Genomic DNA, 19,122 nt, shown 5'->3' with positions numbered 1-19,122 from the left:
GCATTGAGGAATTTGAATAAAGAGAGCTTTCAGCTGAGAGCAAGACATCTACACAAGCAAACATTCATAGCAACCAGAACATATTCTGTGTTCTCTTTGATGAGGAAGAGAAGGGACCATCTTCATTCTATCAAAAAAGTGTGAAAGTAGCAGTTAAAAAAAAAACCCTGGCTGGGTCTGTCAATACTTGATGGCCATGCTATGGAGATGTCAGAAAGCTACTACTTTTAGGAGAGGTTGACCTTCGAGGTTTCCTGGTCTGAACTGGAGAAAGAAACTGGAGCAAGTGCTAGGCCAGAAGAAGCAGTGCACATATTTGTTACCTTTTTTAGCATCAGACTACAGTGAATAATACTAGCTGTCAACATAAATTATTAGCATAGGGATAAACCACACATTTATATGAAAGAAATATATATGAACAAAGAAAATTAAGTAGAACCATCTGAACCAGACAACAGGTATGGTGGTAGCATGGCTCTTCCTTCATGATCTACAGACCCACTGGTATCCATGACAGATTAGTTGTAGTACAGGTTTAGGACTTGGTCAAATGGAAGCTCACAGGAAAATTCTGCCGTCCTGAGCAGAATTTACTTCTAGGAACTTCATGAAAAGACACACCTAAAATACTGCCTGTCACCTTCGCAATGGATAGAATACCTCCTTCCCTCAGTCTGCCTTCCTGGTGTTTCTTGATGGTGGAACCCCAGGTATGAATATATATATGAAAGCTATATAAAAGTTGCAGCAAACACCCTCCATCTTACTTCTATACGAGGCCACAACTGCACAAGAGTAAACCTTTTCCTCCTACTGTGCTTTTCCTCCTACTATCACATGGTATTTTCTACTGGAGACTTTCAGAAATTACATGGTTAAACAGACCTTTGGTCTGATGTGATACAGCCATCCACAGGATGGACATACACATGGATGAATGAAAGTAAAATGTGCTTCTTGAAGGTTGCTTGAGCTTTAAGTTAACGCATTTATTTTGCTTCTGTAATGGCTAAAAGCGTGTGCACTGTCTGCTCCTGTGGCTCAGCTGACAGGTTGTAACTTTAGCTATAGTATCTTAATCACCTATATGGGTCCTTAGATAAGAAAGCTAAGCAAGCCAAAGGAAGATATGTCAGGCACCCAATTGTGTGTGTAATACTTCAGAATGTATGTTTTCCTCTATTTATAATCTCATTAAGTTTAGTTTATTCAAAACATGAGCTAGACAGTTGAAGTGTGGCTTGTGGTGAGTATAATGAGTTTCCTACCTGACTGATTTTTCTTATAATACTATAAATATATTATAAACATATATAAATAATATGTAATATAAACATTGAATATAAATAACAATACATAGAAATGGCTAAATTTAAAATTAAATTATTAAATGGAATATATTTAAATATTAAGTCAATAATAAAGATATTAAATTATAAATAAATGTATATCATTTTTTATTACCAGCCTTATTGCATTATCTTTCCTATGGATATTTTTCTTCTATTGTCCAGGAATCTTTCTTTGTGACATCAGTAAATAGCCACACTACGTTAAATTTTTATAGCTGCCTTTATCAACTTAGCTTTCACTGACAAGCTCAAATGTCCAGCCTTTAATTAATTAATTATAACTCTAATATATTTTGCAGTACTCCAAAGTGTGAAAAGAAATAGACAGTTTATCAATTTTTCTTCCTCATGGTGAATGCAACCTCAATAATACTAAATCCTAAGAGAATTCTCCAAGTTTTCAGCATTATCCTCAACCTTGGAATTTTTAGCTTTCTGTGATGCTATTAGTTTTTACAACTTAAATAATTTACAAAGCTGATCATCTACCTTTCAGAAGCTGAGGCTTACTGAAGCAGTCTGTGCATTACTTTTCCATACAAAATCAGTGGGAAAGTTTCCATTGTCTTTGTTAGCAAAGTTAGGCTATAAGGTTACTTTTATGTTGTTTGGCCACTACATTTTTTATGAAAATCCAAAGCTGCCTACTAAATAACAGAAGTATATTATGTACAGCGTATGCCACTGAAAAGAAATGAGAGTTAAAAAAGACAGAACAATACATAGTATGAGATACCCGACTACATGCTGTGCTTAATGAACAGCACATTCATATCAAATAGCAAGAGCACGCACAAGACAGTAAGGGGAGTATGAGGGGAGTAGATAGCTTCATCTATCTATACATAGATGAAACTCAAAGACAAAACAGGAATGTTGCACTTCTCCTTGGGAAATATAACATCTTGCAGATCATAAGGTCATTCATTCCTCTCTAAACTGTTTCTATTTATCATTATATATTTCCTTTAGGCCAGACTTTTAGCCTGACTTTTCTATTGAATGTTCTAAAAAATTCCCAGAAATTCTACTGAAAATCACTTATCTGTAAATCTCTACAACCTTGCTTTTTTCTTTTCTTAAAACCAGATCTGATGTTCGACCTGTTTGCATCCTTTGAGACCTTATCTCTCATCTGCGTACTCTCTAAAATAATTGCTAATAGTGCAAGTACCTTTCTGTTGCCTGCTTTATCATTCTGAGGTGAACTGGACTGGAACTGAAATTGAATGAAGTGAAATACATTCATGTCACCTAACGGTTCCTTACCTTTTCTCTTCCTGATTTTACCCTGCAACCTTTTTTTGCTAACTGTTATGTATCTTGCTTTGTGAAGATTTAAGAAGAAAAGCATTTCAGTTTTGTCTTTCTTACTGTTAATATTCTCTGTAGGCATTAGACACAGTCATTCTGAAATTTGTTTCTCCTCTTTAGGTATTTTGAAAATTTTTGGTGGCTTATTAATATAAATTAAAAGCTAACTTAAATGTTTTTACCTGTATTCTCTATGTAGACTTATTATTCAGAGGTTAGTTTTCAATCTTCCTTTTTTTTTCTCCCTCCCCCCTGAATTTTATTAAAAAGATACAAGTTGTTTTTTCCAAATGCTTTTGGCAGTTTTCCATGGGCTCCAAATATAACCTGTTGTGACTAGAAAATTGTGACTAGAAAATATTGTATACTGTTATTCACTATGTACTGAATTAAACTGTTAAAAGATTTCTGAATGGAAATTAAATTTTTTGAGATAAATAATTGAATTCATCACATTTTGAGAGAAGGCGGCTGAAACAAAGGATATGAGCTACCAGAGTACTTACAAGCTTTCATGGAAAAGGAATGTTAAAAAAAGTTTTACATTTTTATAAAATGAATTCAACACTGATAGCTATAACATAGGGAGGACTAGAAAATCTATTTTTTTCCAAAGTGACTGTTTCTCAGATTATGTTTTAGCTAGAGAGTACAAATATGCTGAAGTTATCTATGCAAAAGCTGTTACCATTTCATATCATCACACTTTACCTGAGAAAGATTTAATGAAAGAATGTACAAAATATTAAAAGATACACAGGATTCATCAACAACAAGGCTACCACTGGGTACTACTGGGTAGTAAAACAAGAGTAAAAAATTATAGCCTGATGACCAGAAAATGATAATTTTAAACACTTCTACTACTTTGTAGATCGGTGAACTGCATTTGCAGATTTCCGAACAACTAGCATCCACTATGATGATAGCACAAGACGATGATGGCTTAGCCCAGCTCTCAGGATTTTTGTATTACCCATTTAGGAAATTACTTGTCTCCTTGTCCTTGACAGTCGGACAAGGGCCAGGAAAGCTGCAGAAGCAGGATAAAAGCAGATTTGGGCTCTTAGCTTCTGGAAGTGCCTCTTCCGATTAAGGTTCTCAATGGAGTTCATTGTTGACTTGTAACACAGAAGATGCAATTCAATACACAGATGCAATTCAATACACAATACATCTACCTCAGATTCCTACCCTGCTGACACTTAAATTCTGCGTCTTCATCTGTGATTTGAATCACTCCAAGATTGTCTACCTTTCAAATACACCACTTAGAAAGGCTATATTGATACCTTCGGGAGGAAGATCTTATGGTAACGGAACAAGTTTGGTATCATGGGGAAATCTGAAGTGTCCTCAAGGGAATGTATGATTTTGTATCTGGAAAGAAATCTAACCTAGATGCAGATGGATGTATGAATTCAGAGGCAAGACCTGCAGCATAGTGGAATTTTTGTCTGGACTTGCTGAAAACTTTTGCTTTTGCAATATGGCAAGCCAACTAGAATTATGCCACCACAGAGAAAAACAGATGTGGTAAATTAGCATCTAGCTTCTTATATAAGTTCCACAGAGAAAAGAAGTTAAAACCAAACAACAACAACAACTACAAAAAGCAAACAAAGACCCAGAAAAGTCCAAACTAGAGACAGAAGATTAGCAAATCTCATTTTCCTTCTTAAAAGACAGGTGAGTTTCAGAACCATCGCGTCATCCTCTTCCATAATAGAAGACCACTTTCTCCACTCCAGAAGCAAAATGGGTAGGAAGCTTTTAGTGTCTGACAACTTTAAAGTGGAAAAGAGTCCAGGTGCCTTGGTAATACACGTGAGAGAAGAGCAACAAAACAGCTTCTCCAAAGAAAACATCTGTCCAAAACATCACAAAAGGAAACTCATGAAGTTTTGGGACTCTAATGTTGGAATAACTTATTTTAAAGGCAACGTAGTGCTTAATTTTGATTTGGAAAAAATGCTCACTCTGTATTGTTTTGATCTATAACTGATGTTAGTGATTCAGTGAGTGATAACTATTCCCAGTGACTAATTAATTTCAGATTTATGGAATGCTTTTCTTCACAGGAAGAAACCTGGTTGAAATTTTAAAATATTCAGCTAATCATTAATTCAATGCCATCTGTTCATAATTCAGCTGCAACTGCAATATTTATCACCCTAAGAATAACCTAAGGAAAAATAAGGTATTTTTGGAGATATGTTTATGTATTATAGAAATTTTTAAAATCTATATTAAACATACCTTTAAATGTCCTGTACCTGCTTGAGACAAATTACATCAAAATAGCTCTGCTCCTCTACGAATGGCACAATTAAAAATCTCTAGTATTGGCATAATACGGAATTTGAAACGCCATACTGTTCTGAATAGAGGCAAAGTAATTAAAAGACAAATAAACATAATTATCTTGATAAATAACCACAACAAACCAGCTCTGTTCTAGTTATGGTTATTAACTTGTATTTTCCAATGTGTTATTAAAGTTTCAGTGTTATACATTGAAGTTAGTTTTAGAACTGCGCATTTTTATAGGACTCAGACAAACCAGTGTAATAAAAAGTAAACTTTGACGTTAGTGTTTTTAAAAACACAATAATTGCTACAAGTGAGATGCAATTTGTGATAGTCTAAAGACATGTGTGAGGAAATTCTAGAAAACAGAAGGGTTTTTTATTTTTTAATACCAGTCATCTAATAGGTATGAACTAGAACTTGCATCTAAGAGGTTCATGATCTTGTATGGACAAATAATTTTCATGGACAAACAGACAAATGTTTCCAAGCCTGACTACACACTTGCAAAAATCTCTTCCAAGTGTTCTCTGTAGCTCTGAAGTAAAGGAGAACATCAGAAAAACCTCACTGCTCTTCTCTTTCTCTTTTTTATTATGTTTTCATATTTAATTAAGTTAAAAAATAGCTTCTCATTTATTTGCCCTTATTTTGTCTTTCACTTAAGCCACTCCTATTAGAATAATATATTCTTAATTAATGAGCTGTCTGAACATCAGGAAAAAAAAGGGGGTAAAAATAAAATCTTAATGTCCTGTCTGGGACTTGCTAAAGGTCCAGATGCTGTAGGTAATTTAATAATGCTTAGCACCCAGCAGCAGCTTTGTGAATGTCACAATGCATGCACAGCACCTGTTTTTGCAGTTAAATCAAGTGTTAGCAGTTGACAAAGCTAAGGACAAAGAATTAGAACCATCTTTTGGAGATGTATGCTGTATCCCTCAAAACCTACTTAAATACCTCCGAATAATGTCTATTTCTTTGCCTTTTGGGATCTCTATCCTACAAAAGGAAATCACGTCTCCTTCCTTGCTCTGAACGTTTGGGCAGTAGTTACGCTGTCTGTATTGGCCAACAGCGTGTGGGTAACAACAGCAGGACAGATGGCAATGGATTAATGTTTAAACACTAACCCTTCTGTACCACCATGCAAACCACTAATGACCTCTTCCCACTCAGACTCTACTTCTACAATTAAATCCAACCACTGCTCATAGTTCCATGTCCTCTGGTATGGTACAGGGGAAAAAAAATAATACATTTTACTTTTGAGGATAAATTATTTACAAATTGGAACAGAATATCCTTTTTCCTAGTTTTCAGTGCCAATTTTTCTAGAAACAGTGGAAACATCCAGACTTGCATTTAAAATACAGTAAGGTAAAATAAAAAGCCTATAAAGCAGAAAAGTTAGTGGAGGTATGCTGTACCGCTGGCAAAATAGCCACTGATGATTTAAATCTACTTCAGCGTATGTCAAGTCTCACTACAGATGATCTGGAGTCAAAGTTAGCATTGAGATGAAATACTAAGGCACCGAGCTGAGGCTCATACCTAACGTAACATCCCTGTGCACAGGGTCACTGATGCACTCCTGCTCCCCCTCCACAATCACTGCCTGGAAAACACTGATTTAGTGCTCCCTTTCATCCTTTTCCCATCATCTCTAAAGTGACAGTGGGTACAGAACATTAACTATTGCCCTTTCACGAGAAGAGACACCTGTGGCTGCTGCTTTTCCGAAGGTTATCCTGCGGGAAGCCAGCATGGGGCCAGTCCCATGTGTGTCTGGCTATTCCTGCCAGCACCAACTGTCAGCAGCTGGGACCTGAGGCTTCACTTGAAGCCTGGCTTCCAGCAGGATACCTGAAGAAGACCTGTTACTTTTTCCTCTTCCTTCCCTCCACAGATTTATTCCATACCCCTTCAAAAGAATCACAGAATATCTCAAGTTGGAAGGGATGCATAAGGATCATCTAGTCCAACTCCTTGGTCCCCTCAGGACTACTAAAAGTAAACCATATGACTGAGAGCAATCATTCAGACACTCCTTGAACTCTTACAGGCTTGGTGTTGTGACCACTTCCCTGGGGACCCATGTTCCGGTGACCAACCACACTCTCAGTGAAGAACCTTTTCCTAAAGTGCAATCTGAACTTTCTCTGATGTAGCTTCGTACCTTTTCCATGTGTAAAAAAAAATTAAAAAGTCCAATTTCACAACAGCAGCTCAACAAAAATTAAGATTTATAGAGAATATATACAAGAAAATAGGAGCAGTTACAGGAGAAAAAAGACAGCACACTGCCCAGCAGCTGCATATGCTTTGGAGGATTTCTAAAGTCCAAACTTAAGAATGTATATTCTGACTTTGAAAAGGCATCTTTTCCTCTATATGCTTGTCCTTTCCAAACCAGCTCTAGATTATGGAAAGAAAAACACATCAAAAACCGGGTACTGCATCTCAAAATTCCTTCCAAACATATATGATGAATAAACTTAGAAAAAGAGAGAGAAAATAACCTGCATGTATTTTGTCTATGCTACAAATATTATAGAGAGAAGTATCAGACTAGGTATAAAAGTACAAAGTATGTTTTTCTTTTTGTCTGTCAGTTACAGACAGCAAAAGGTGCTCTCCACATTAGATCAATGCAACTTCAGATATGAACTAACACAAGCTGTACCTTGTATCCAAGGTAGAAATAGTCTTCCTGAGCTCAGACTGAGGGAAAGAAAAAGGAAAGAACAACAGTTGGATCAAGACTCAAATGTCGAAAACTTTTAGAGTCTGAAGAAGGCAGAAAGAAGAAAAAAATATACTGAATGCAGAAACAAGAGGAAGAGGTCTCAAGACCCCAGCTCTGGAAGTACTGATGATAAATAATTTAACAAAAAATTATTATTTTTAAGATTCGAAGAAAATTACGTAAAACACGCTAGCGAGGATGATAAAACATAAAGCAAGGAATCTTATATCCACAGCATAGACCTTCTTTGCTACGCTGTTTAGAACCAACAATGCACAAACGCTCTCGCCAGTGAAATAACCATGCAGAAATTGCACAGAATTTAATTATTGTCCTACTGCTGCTTGCATTTGTGTTTATTCATGGGGGAATTTTTAATTTTTGACATATCAACTGACATGATATGCTCTTGTATTTCAGGAAGGAGGTTTCAGGTTAAATAATGGCCATACCTACCAGAAAGAATTACCACTTGGTCCTAATAAGTGACAGAGAAATAGCTTACTACTCTTATTTTTATAGCACAGTTCTCATATGGCAATTCATAAGGGAGATGTAAGATACATTTTACACCATAGGGTGTTTCAAATATTAAACAGCAATGTAGTGTTATGTCTGCACGTAACATATGAGTATCATAAAGATATAAAAGATATTGCTTAAAAACTGGAAATGTACCTAAATGATTAAAAGCAATCTGAAGTACTGTGTAAAGTATTTCTCTCTTTCAAACAGATCTTGTTACCCAAGCACAAAGTGGATTGCAAATAGTTGATGATACCAAGTATATTTAATAGTTTTTTATGAGTTAATTATGTAATGGATGTATAAAAAAAGTATTCTTTTTCAATCCAGTTAATGCAAGGGCTAGTCACAAAAGCCTAAGTTCTCCACTGCTGAAATGTCAAATGTACATATGCAGATTAACACCAAGAATGATGCAACTAATTTACAAGTGAAATAGAAGTAAAAACTACAAAAGAGTTGTTTGCAATTCTTTTTTACTAGTCCATTAACTGTCACTGCCTCTTGATGCTGAATCAAAGCAAACATGTCAAGAGGCTTTCTATTATTGGAAGATGACTTAAACAGAGAATTGCAGAAGAAATATGGATGAATTTTAAATAAATAGCATGTTAATTTTTAAAAGGCTACTTTGGGAGACCCATCAAAGTGCTGGCAAAGAGGCTGAAGTTTTGACCAGTTGTCAGAGCTTCACATTTTCCTAATACCACACTTCAAGATAATTAATTAAGAGGAGTATATTCTCATGATAGCTTAGCCAAAGTCATTAAGAGTATATCTGAATATATTTTATGTGAGCTCCTATTACAAAACCTGTTACAGCACAGATGGTTTGTAAAAAGACTTTTCCAGCGACCAGACAGACAGAAACAGAGGCAACGTCGCATTGCACTGTAAATTATGAGAAGGGATGAGACTCAGATTCCAGCTGGACATTTCAACCATTATGAGCAACATGGCTTGCTTTCTGACTGCCTCTTGGCTCATCTCGTGCACTTTGCCAGGAGGAGATGCAAAGCCATATGGCCTCTCAGGCACCACTCCCTCATACCTTCCGCAGTGATTCCTCAAGCTGAAAGAGGTCCTTTAACTCTGCAGTTAAGTACAAGGGAGCTAACCTGTACTTAGAAAGGACAAGTTATCTCACATTTACCTCCATTTAAAAGATCTGACAATGGATTTGTATCTCAGACTAGCAGATGAGCTGTATTTTCACCTCCTGATAAATTGTTTATATTCTTATACTTGGAAAGAGTGTTTAGCTGGCTATAAAACTTTGGTAAGAAACATTATCCTGTAAAATTTGTATGCTCAGAATGTATAATATTTTGCTGTGTAAGTTATCTAAATGTTCTGTGAATTGACAAGTAACTGACTTAAAAGAAGGGAAGACATTAGACAACAGAGTAATTTTCAACAGAAAATTCCATTTCAGGTGCAAAAACACCTGAAAAAATGTGAGCAATGCAAGTAATTTAGCACAGAAATTACAGAATCCGTGTTCATTTTTTGGATTAGAAAAGGAAGAGGGATTGAATTAACTATAAGTTTAAAATCTTTGCTACAATGAGAAGAACCTGATTAACAATAAAATGACCCAAAAGATTTTAAGCTATTACATATTGAGTCTGAAGTTCAATATGAAATACTACTGTTTGTACATCACTGCAAAAGCTGGACTACTAATTCATCTAGATATGCTAAAGTGAATTGCTTGCATTTCTGATTTCCACACATTAAAGTGGTTTTAAGGATCAAAATTAGGTTTTTTTCAGTCTGTATTTTAGTTAAGGAATACAAATTCAAAGAATGCTAAGAAATGGATGACTCATTTATCTGACTTTGTTTTTGCAACATGTCTTCTTAACAATATTCATAATCCTCCTGTACCACAGTGGTTACAAAAGCAATTGCTTTAATATGAAAATTAGACTAGCAGAATGTTGAATATATTTTAGATTTTTGAAATTTTACCGTAGTTTGGGAATACAGGTAGGCAAACCTCCCTGTAAGGGAAAGGAGAAACGCTTTATTTTACATGTTCCTGACAATTAAGTTCTGATCCGTATATGCCCTGTTGAAGGGTAGAAGCAGCTAATGCAGGATTGTAAAACATCATCCCTTCTCTCCCCAGCACCCTACTATTGACAATACAAGAACAACCATACAGATAAGACAGAGAGGAGTTGAGCCCTTTTGCTCCCTTTTCCTACTGTGAGAAAGGGTATATGTGTATGACTGCCCTGAAACTACCCTCTTCCTGGAAAACTTAGGAAAAAAGACCTTACCTACATTTGAGGCTACTATGTATACAAAGATGATTAAAAAATATAGCTGCACTTCTTATCCATTGTTGCTTAAGCATGTTTTTACTTCCATTGCCTTAATAGACACTTAGTTGAAGTTCATAATAATCTTAAATAAGTAAATGTCTGACAATAGATATCAAATATTTAGAGCCACATGTGCACACATATTATTACAAGTTCTACCACAAGTAATTCTAAAAGCAAGAACGTTTGAGATGTTGTCTCTTGCTTCAGATCTTCTTGATGTCTAGACCAAATACAATAAAATGGATTGAGGTATCTGCAACGGGAACATCACAAGCAACATTTAGGTAATGATTTACCTTGATCACCTTGGAAACGAAGAAGTAGCGTGATGTGTTACCTGGTAATGTATCAGTAGATATAGGCACAGGCGATTGGCGTATGTGATATAGTTAAGAATGATGAAGGGGACTATTTCCACTCCCACAAGGTTGCATACCTATAGTTTTTAATGTCCAATAATTTCTGCACAATACCCCATGTACTCGTGGTGGAACACAACAAGTAAGCAAGCATGTATTTAAGAAAAAAAAATCTTGAATACATAACAAAATTTTGTGGTAAATGTATGGAAAGTGTCATCAAGTTTGACCAGTTATTTGAATAGTTATATCTTTTAGTACTGTTATCAGCCTTTACCAGTGCTGTAATTGAAAATTATACATCTGCCTGCTATTTTAAAAAAGTAATTGCAAAAGTGTGGTGGTATAACTTTCATTGATATTCAAATAATTTTTCTCAATTTGCATAGCCATAGAGATCTCAGTGAGTAGAGCTACAGGTTTAGGAGCTCTCTAAAGCTCTGGACCTCTATGAGAGTTATGATTCTGTCTTAAAGACCACAAAGCTTAGCAAAAATGAAGTGCACATTTATCTGTATGTCATATTCGAAAAAGATTTCTGATATCCCCAGGGATCTTTATGAATGAAAAAGGGTCAAGCAATAGCAGAAATACCTGTCAGAAGTAATTATTGCAGCAATGAGGGAGAAAAAAAACCCCTAACAACCAACAACCTCATGAAAAAATGAGAAAGTTGGTAAAGTAATAATCAAATCTGAAGATGATGTTATGGTAAGTACATATGTGGGCTTCAAATGTCTCCTTTCAACCATATTTAATTTTGATCCCTTTAGCACTTGTCAGCCTAATGTCCTCCACAAAAAAAAGCAGAGGTATATGTGGTCTGTGCAGAGAACATGGAGACAACAGATTTCCGGCTTGAGGTGAGCAACTGTTGTGCATTTCTAAGATTGGCAAAGAATTAGTAGATTTTTTTACATATAGCTTTAAACTGTGCAAACATTGACTAAACAGAGAGAAAAGGTTGTGTCTAGTAATTCAGTAGAATGCATAATGCAAAGGGTATTGCTAAGTAAGGGTTGGGAAGGGAGAGATGTGATTACTTTTCCTTGTCTAGCTTAGATGTAAAAATCAAGGAATGATCATCTTTACATCTTTATTCTGTAGGTATCCTTTACGTCTGTGCTAAATCTGCTCTGTTGGTCTTAAATGGCATGTCTGAAAACTGAAGGCTGCGGAGTCCTTTTGGAGATCCAGACACAAACTTTGCAGTTTCCAGACCATATGTCATAAATAGACCAAAGCACAAAACAACATTTCTAGCTCAGTTGGTATAGATCCCAAGAGAAAGCATCGCTACACCTGTGACTTACTTTCCTTCTAGCTTTCAGTGCCAGTATAAATACATGGTACTCTAATAATGGATGCACCCTTGGTATTGTAAAACCTGGAGCCATGACTTGGCTTTACACTATTTAAACATGTAACTACTGAATCATCCAGTATTCTTAGATATCTTATTTTTTCATATACTTTTCCTTCACTCCTTCTAGTTTAGGATGTGCTCCAAGGTGTCTTAATGATGCAGTTTACAGAAATATTTTGTCTTCCATAGTCACTCACAGAACTGAGTACCTGTTATCAAGAGTTTCACTGGAGTTTTTCCCTCTCTTTGGGTGACCATATAGTCTTCTTCCTCCCAGCCCCACTTCATTACACTAATCTATCTTCCATTAACAGTTTTAATTAGATGCTCTTAAGGCTGTCTTAGTCTTGCATGGCACAATTCCAAATACCACAGAAAAAATTTTTAGTTGTCCTAAAATTTGATGTGACCAATGACAGCAATTTGAGCCTCAAAGACAAGACACCAGCCTATTTATTGCCTTTTAACATCACCTATGTCCTGTGAAATACAGATAAAATGCCAATGATAACACATGCATAGCAAGTGCATTATCATCCACCCAAATGCACGGGCATCCTTCTTTCTTTTCAGAATGCTCCTGCCATGCACAAAAATATGTAGTAATTTTTTTTATTATTATTATTATTAAAATTTTTAAAGGAGTTAACAGAGAAGAACTTTTCAAAGTTACTAACTAGATATTTTTTTCCCCAAGGCATAATAATTTAGTTTTTCGGTAGTTTAAAAATATTTCTCCTCAATGCTTCCTCCACTTTATTTTCATCCCTTTCACTGGGCAGGCACACATACAGCTGCTTCAGCATGCAGCACTAGTGAAGGAACAAAGAGTATTTCTGAAGAAGGCAGGAACTTTCCAGAGCATATTTACAGCTAAAAAGAAAAAATATTTTCTGATATCAGCAAACCTGGTACAGGAAAGTCCTCCTCCCTTCTCTCAGCAGTTGTTTCCATGATTCTACCTACACAAAAATCAAGAATTTGTCTTTATCTGCTCTACCTTACACAACAAGCATTTTTGAAAGGGAGGGCAAGAATAATACATTTTGACTTTCAGGTGTCTGTTAATTTCTTTGATTTCCAACAGTAGAACGTTCAGGCTTTTACTCATTGTAGTGGTAGTCATGAGTACCTATGCTAAGTAAGAAATATTAAATAATAAATAAGAAAGGAATATTTTAGTATGCATTCAACACCATATAAGAAATTTCTAAAAAATAAAGAAGCAGATTTTTATATGAATATAGGAAAGAATAAAGGCCATATAGCCATTATGAAAAAGAAAAGGAAGATAAAGAATAAGAAATAATGTAAATACAATATTGCAATTTAGCAAACTTCCACTCTCCAGACACTCTGCACCAGCTGCACACCAAGAAGCTTACAGGTGTTCACTCTAATGATGGTAACGTAAGAACACATGTTTTCTTCAGGCCTTTATGTTTTTAGAACATTAACCTCTAGTGTGATGCCTTTAAGAAGGTCAGTCTCAGTACAATCACATACATTTTCAGTGCTGGATTCACTTAGCAGGAATGGTGTCAGCAATCAGAATATCATATCTATTTCAGCCAATGTGAATGTTTGCCATGGGCAACTCACCTTTCAGCAATTACTAGCTGAAGTGGAAGGTTTTAATAACACAGCTACTAGATGAAACAGAATTGCATTCCATAAACACACTGGGCAAGTACAATATGGCTAGAACAGGTGTTACCTTAATTTTCCTCATCTGTATCTGCTAGCAAGTCTGGTTACCTTTGCACACTCATTTGATGTGGTCATTCAGGGAAATCAGTGCAGATGGTGTGTCACTCTATGCACTTGCCAAAAATTTTTTACAACTTGAAGCCACTGTCTCTAGCCAGTATGAAAGCTCAGTGTAGATTACAACTAGAGTTTAAGTTAAAAATATTTGTGAGCATATCCTCGGCACATGAGGAAAAAGAGTGGATAAAACACCGTTTAATCCAGAAGTAAAGTGAAAAGTAATGAAAAGACACAGAGTCTAAGGGTTGTCTCCTCAAATTTATATATACATTAGTATCTTACACATATATGTTTGTATATTTTTCATCCCATTTCCAGTCAATATAAACTGTTTTCTAACAGATCTAGAACATTACTTTGTACTGAATTTTTTAGCCAATATTCTTTAAAAGCAATGAATATCTTCAGTACTGTTCTAGTACTGAAGATATATATAAAAAAGTTACTTCTTATTTACTAATATGATGATTTGTGCTAAAAACACAGTATAACATGGTAAACTTAATAAAAGCAGGGAAAAATACATGAAAAGTGGAATGTAAGTACAGGATTTTTTATTTTGATTTCACTTGTAACTTTGATTTGCTACCTTTTGTATTTTCCAAAATATCAGACACCATTTTAATGAATGGCTGGCAGTATGATCACTTTCCATTTAAATTTTGTAGTGTAGGAAAGCATTTGGATTTTTGTTTTGTTCTGTTTTTTTTTACATTTTATTACTCCAACTGTTTTCAATATATGGTGATACCAAATACATTACAAGAGTAATGGGGAAAACCAATTCCCACTGAAGTAATTGAAGACTGACAGAACTTGTAAGAAAATAATGATTATTATCCCACTGAAAATGTTGTTGAAACAAGTTTTGCTGAGCGTTTTTTTTAGTTTGTTTTATTACAGCCGTCTCAAAAATAATCATTTTTCATTAAGCTATGTTTTAACTATTTTGAGGCATTTCTACTTTCTCTGCCTTCAGCTAAAGGTGAATTGTGCTCTTATGATCCATTGTATGCATTGTTTTTTTTTTAGTATGGTGACGAGATTTTTTTCTGACTGTTCAGCAATATTTTATCTTTGATGTTAATTAACGAAACCTACTTATAAAGCTAAACTGATATACATAACAGTCAATAAAGAACACTCACCTACTGTCAGTTGTCCAGTTAACTGTCCCATGTGATTTCTTGCATTCACTGTTACATTTCTGTCAGACTGTAAGACCAGTGGGCTATCCTGGGAAACATGTATAAGACAATAAATAAGAGAACAAAAAATTGAGGTAGAATTAAGCTAGAACTAAATATAAACATGCATGCTGAAAGGGGAGTTGTGTCAAATATAATAGCCTTTTTAATAATTTAATAAAGTACTTTACAAGTTAAATTTTTATATAAAAGAATAACAAGAATACTATTTTAATTTTAAAAACTTTGTGCATAGAATCCCTGCTTTAGAAATCAGAGTTGAACTTAATTTTTATAAATTGGGCTTTATTTCCTGAGGATATTACAAAGTTAGAAATTCAAAAAGCCTTTACACAAACCTGTTTCATTAGCCTTTTCCATATATTGTTAACATATACTTTTCTAACTACCTAACCAACGCTATACTACATTATTCTATTAATCTGTACAACCTATAGTATTTGGATTGCACTTACTAAAACCTTACAAACGTAGCCATGCATTTCTCTGAATTTAAAAGGTATCATTATTCTCAAAAAGCAAAGAAAGAGAGCACTGGAAGGTGAGGTCATATAACAGACAACCCTGACCCACCACCAATAGTACCTGACAGGTACTATTAGTGATCAAGCTGACGTAGCAAAAAAGACAAACACTGTATGATATTAAGTACAGTCTTAACATTTTTGGAGCCAGTCTGCAGCATGACTACATTGCAATCAGCATCCTACTAGGTTTAAGCTTTTGAGGAATGTTTACATATACATGTGTAGGCATATCCTGTGTCCAAAGCCAGCTTAAGGAATCTCAGAAATGAAGACAGAATTGAATTTTGCTTCTTGAAGAATGAGGAGCCAGAGCCGCTCCTCCAGGGGAAGGACAGATGCATGGGAAAGGGGAAGAGCTTCAACAGAGAGCCAAGAGAAACCCAGCCTAAAAAAACTAGAGCTTGCTGATCATGCTCTTGTTGGAGGCAGGATGAGGGGAGGGAAAATTGGGAGGGTGGCTGCTGCTGTGAGGAGGCACTTTCCTCCCTGGTATCACCTGCTATCACACTGTTCTTCCCCTGGAGCTTGCAGCAAGACCATGGGTACATTAATGCTTCTGGCAGTTTGCTAGCACTTACCTATGCTTAGGTAAGTTTATCCAACACCAGTAAGACACCTCACAGAAACAGCTGGGAAAGTGCCTTAGGCAGGAATGACTAAGGGCTAGGAAAATATTTCTGACAATTATTATATATGAGTTTTATTCTTAGATTCTTCCCTAGGCATCCATTATTTGTCATTCCTGGATTGAGCATATTAGGTTAGATAGACTGCTTGTGTGTGTGCCACTTAACAAGGTCTTCCTATTCTTGAATGTTTTTTGAGGAGAACGAAAGGAGTTAAGGAGCCATATGTAAAGATTTATTTTTACCTGAATGATGCATTAGGTTTGCAACTAACTTTTCTATACCTTACAATCGTTTCCTTTGAATCCAGGGCTTTTGTCTGCAAGAAACACTCTTCCCAGTTGTTTTCACTGTGATTATTAACTTTAAATGATACTCAGTTCCCTGGGAAGTCTGAAATTATTCTGAGCTAATTTCTAAGAGTTCAGGTGCACTTCATCTCTCACTAGACCATGCTATGACCTCTCTAACATCCTGCCAATTAGCTCTGCATCACAGAAACTGGCAGATTAAAGTTGCTGTTTGCCTTGTCCATCTTTCTAGATAAAAAGCTGTAATTATCAGTGAGACACTGTGTTCAATGTGACTGGTCTGAGCTAAACATGTGATGCAATCAAGGGAGCTCCTGGCAACAAAAGCAGCTGCTAAGGACCTTTTTCTCAACACTTGATTTGATTTCCACTTTCCTTATGGTCCTTTGAAGATCATTAGTTCAGGCAACTGCTGCTCTGGGAAAGGATGTTGTCCTGATAGACAGCTGCATGCCAAAGTATATTTTTAAGAAGTCCTTTTCACTTTTGCTTAGTCAGTATTTGGAGAAGAGTCTTCTCAGAACAATCTCACCCTTAGCAAGGGAGGGTACTGCTATACCTGGTTTTGCCTGCTCATCTAAGGGTTTGATAACTTACACTTCCAAACACTGTTCATAATCTGATCTGAAGGTTTCTTTCTTTTCACCTTAGGAAAATACTTAATAAGATTCTCAGGCTAAAATCTGCCTCTCAGGTTTCTTGTGCTCAGGCTCTAATTGTAAATGAAGACCTTGGGCATCAAATTCTCAAGTACAGGATAATGAAAGATTAGGTGAGCCAAACCTTTCTTCTCCTTTTCTTGTCTTATTTAAAATATAAAAAGAGGGATGAAGAAGTTAAGAACTTAAATCTATATTCCTTAGTTCCTGGATGTCAAATATCGAGCTGCAAGCTTAAATTCTGAACCAAAGAAAACCCGGTGGCAAAACTCCTATAAATTTAAGCAGTCCAGTATTTTGTCTACATGGTTTACCTGCACCTCTGTTTTCCACAGGAAGTGCCCAAAGACAGAGATTCAAGGTACTCAAAGGTAGTCTACTCAGCAGAGTTAGCAACTCGGAGAAGACTTAGCTAAAGTCAGTGGAATTTTAGATCTGTAAGATGACTATAAAGTCGAGATGACTGTCAGTCATATGAATATGAATTAACGTACATCTACAGCATAAAAATGTTGGATAAATTTATCTCTGGGTCACGAGATCTGCTACTCTTTTGATGTGAAATTCAGCTTGTAATTTAATAGACTTGGTAATCCACAAAATACTTTACATTCAGATGTCAGAAGGGAGTTAGAAATATGTCATCATGTTGTTTTCCTGGAAATTAGAAATAAAAAGTTTTGATGAATATATAAACACAAAGAATAGAAAAAAGAATTGGATGATTAAGCTCTCCAAATACTGTGGAAATATTTGGAAGTAAAGATGTTTTCTGAAATCAGACAAGCCTAGAACCATGCACAGTTACTTTCTAGGCTGATGTCACGCAACAGCTGATAAAGTATAAAAAAATGAGATTGATATATTAGTAAATATTTTTTGTATATTTACTTAATGAAAAAAGCTTAGGTTGTACCTGATAAAAAAATCACACATGAAAAAAGGGGCAAAGATCTATTATTTCTGTTGCTGACATTATACAGCTACATATCAGATCTTCCATTTAGAGGTGAACATAAAGAACATATTCCCTTACATTTAATAAAGTAATGTGGTGCTATAAAATGAGTTCCATGTATTTCTGCAGCTCAGTGTTATGAATATCAGGAACAGACATGCTCCGTATTTAGAATATAATCATATACATGCAGTGTAAAAGTTATCATGAGCAACTGCAAGGAACATCCTTGAAGAAGTTGTTCATCACCTAATATTATTTCTTGACACTGAGTTAATTTGAATGCATGAGAAAAAGAAATAAAAAGGCAGGTTTCTCTTGTCCATCCCAAACTTTCTACCCCTGGAAAAGGCCAAGCCAACTTGCAACCCCAGTCTCCTGAGTTCAGAAGCTGTTCTTGCTGCCTGAACCTGTGGAATGGGACACTTGAACAGGGAGTTTCCTGAGGTACAGGAAATTTAGACCACTTTTGGATTACCAGTATTATTCAACCTTGGAGCAAAGTAGTCCCCAAAATCCAACACTACAATCTGAAATCTATATTATGAAATTTTCCTCCATAAAAAGCACATGCAAAAGAATTCTAAGAGGACTGCTGACCTTTTTCCTCTCCCTTTCTGTCATGGAAATTCAGAATTTGCCCTCCTGTTTCTTCATTTTTCATAGCATACATACAACCATGGCTTCTTTCCGACTCCTTATAATTCTAACTTGAACTGCAAGAATGTGTGATGAATTAAGCATAGCAG

At 35.6% G+C, this 19,122-nt stretch overlaps 1 protein-coding gene across 2 annotated transcripts in view; it reads right to left on the bottom strand.

Moving 5' to 3' along the window:
• SGCZ (sarcoglycan zeta) overlaps positions 1-19,122 on the bottom strand; it is a 227,852-nt gene that overhangs the window by 59,883 nt on the left and 148,847 nt on the right. For both annotated transcript variants that reach the window (XM_075709321.1, XM_075709322.1), the window contains exon 3: positions 15,233-15,320. In XM_075709321.1, coding sequence (XP_075565436.1) covers positions 15,233-15,320 — 88 coding nt within the window. The remainder of the gene's footprint in view (positions 1-15,232; positions 15,321-19,122) is intronic.

This window comes from Pelecanus crispus, chromosome 4 (assembly GCF_030463565.1).
Source record: "Pelecanus crispus isolate bPelCri1 chromosome 4, bPelCri1.pri, whole genome shotgun sequence".
Classification (NCBI taxonomy): Eukaryota; Metazoa; Chordata; class Aves; order Pelecaniformes; family Pelecanidae; genus Pelecanus; species Pelecanus crispus.
Note: the sequence above shows the minus strand (reverse complement) of the source record. Positions and strands in the feature narration are given on the sequence as shown.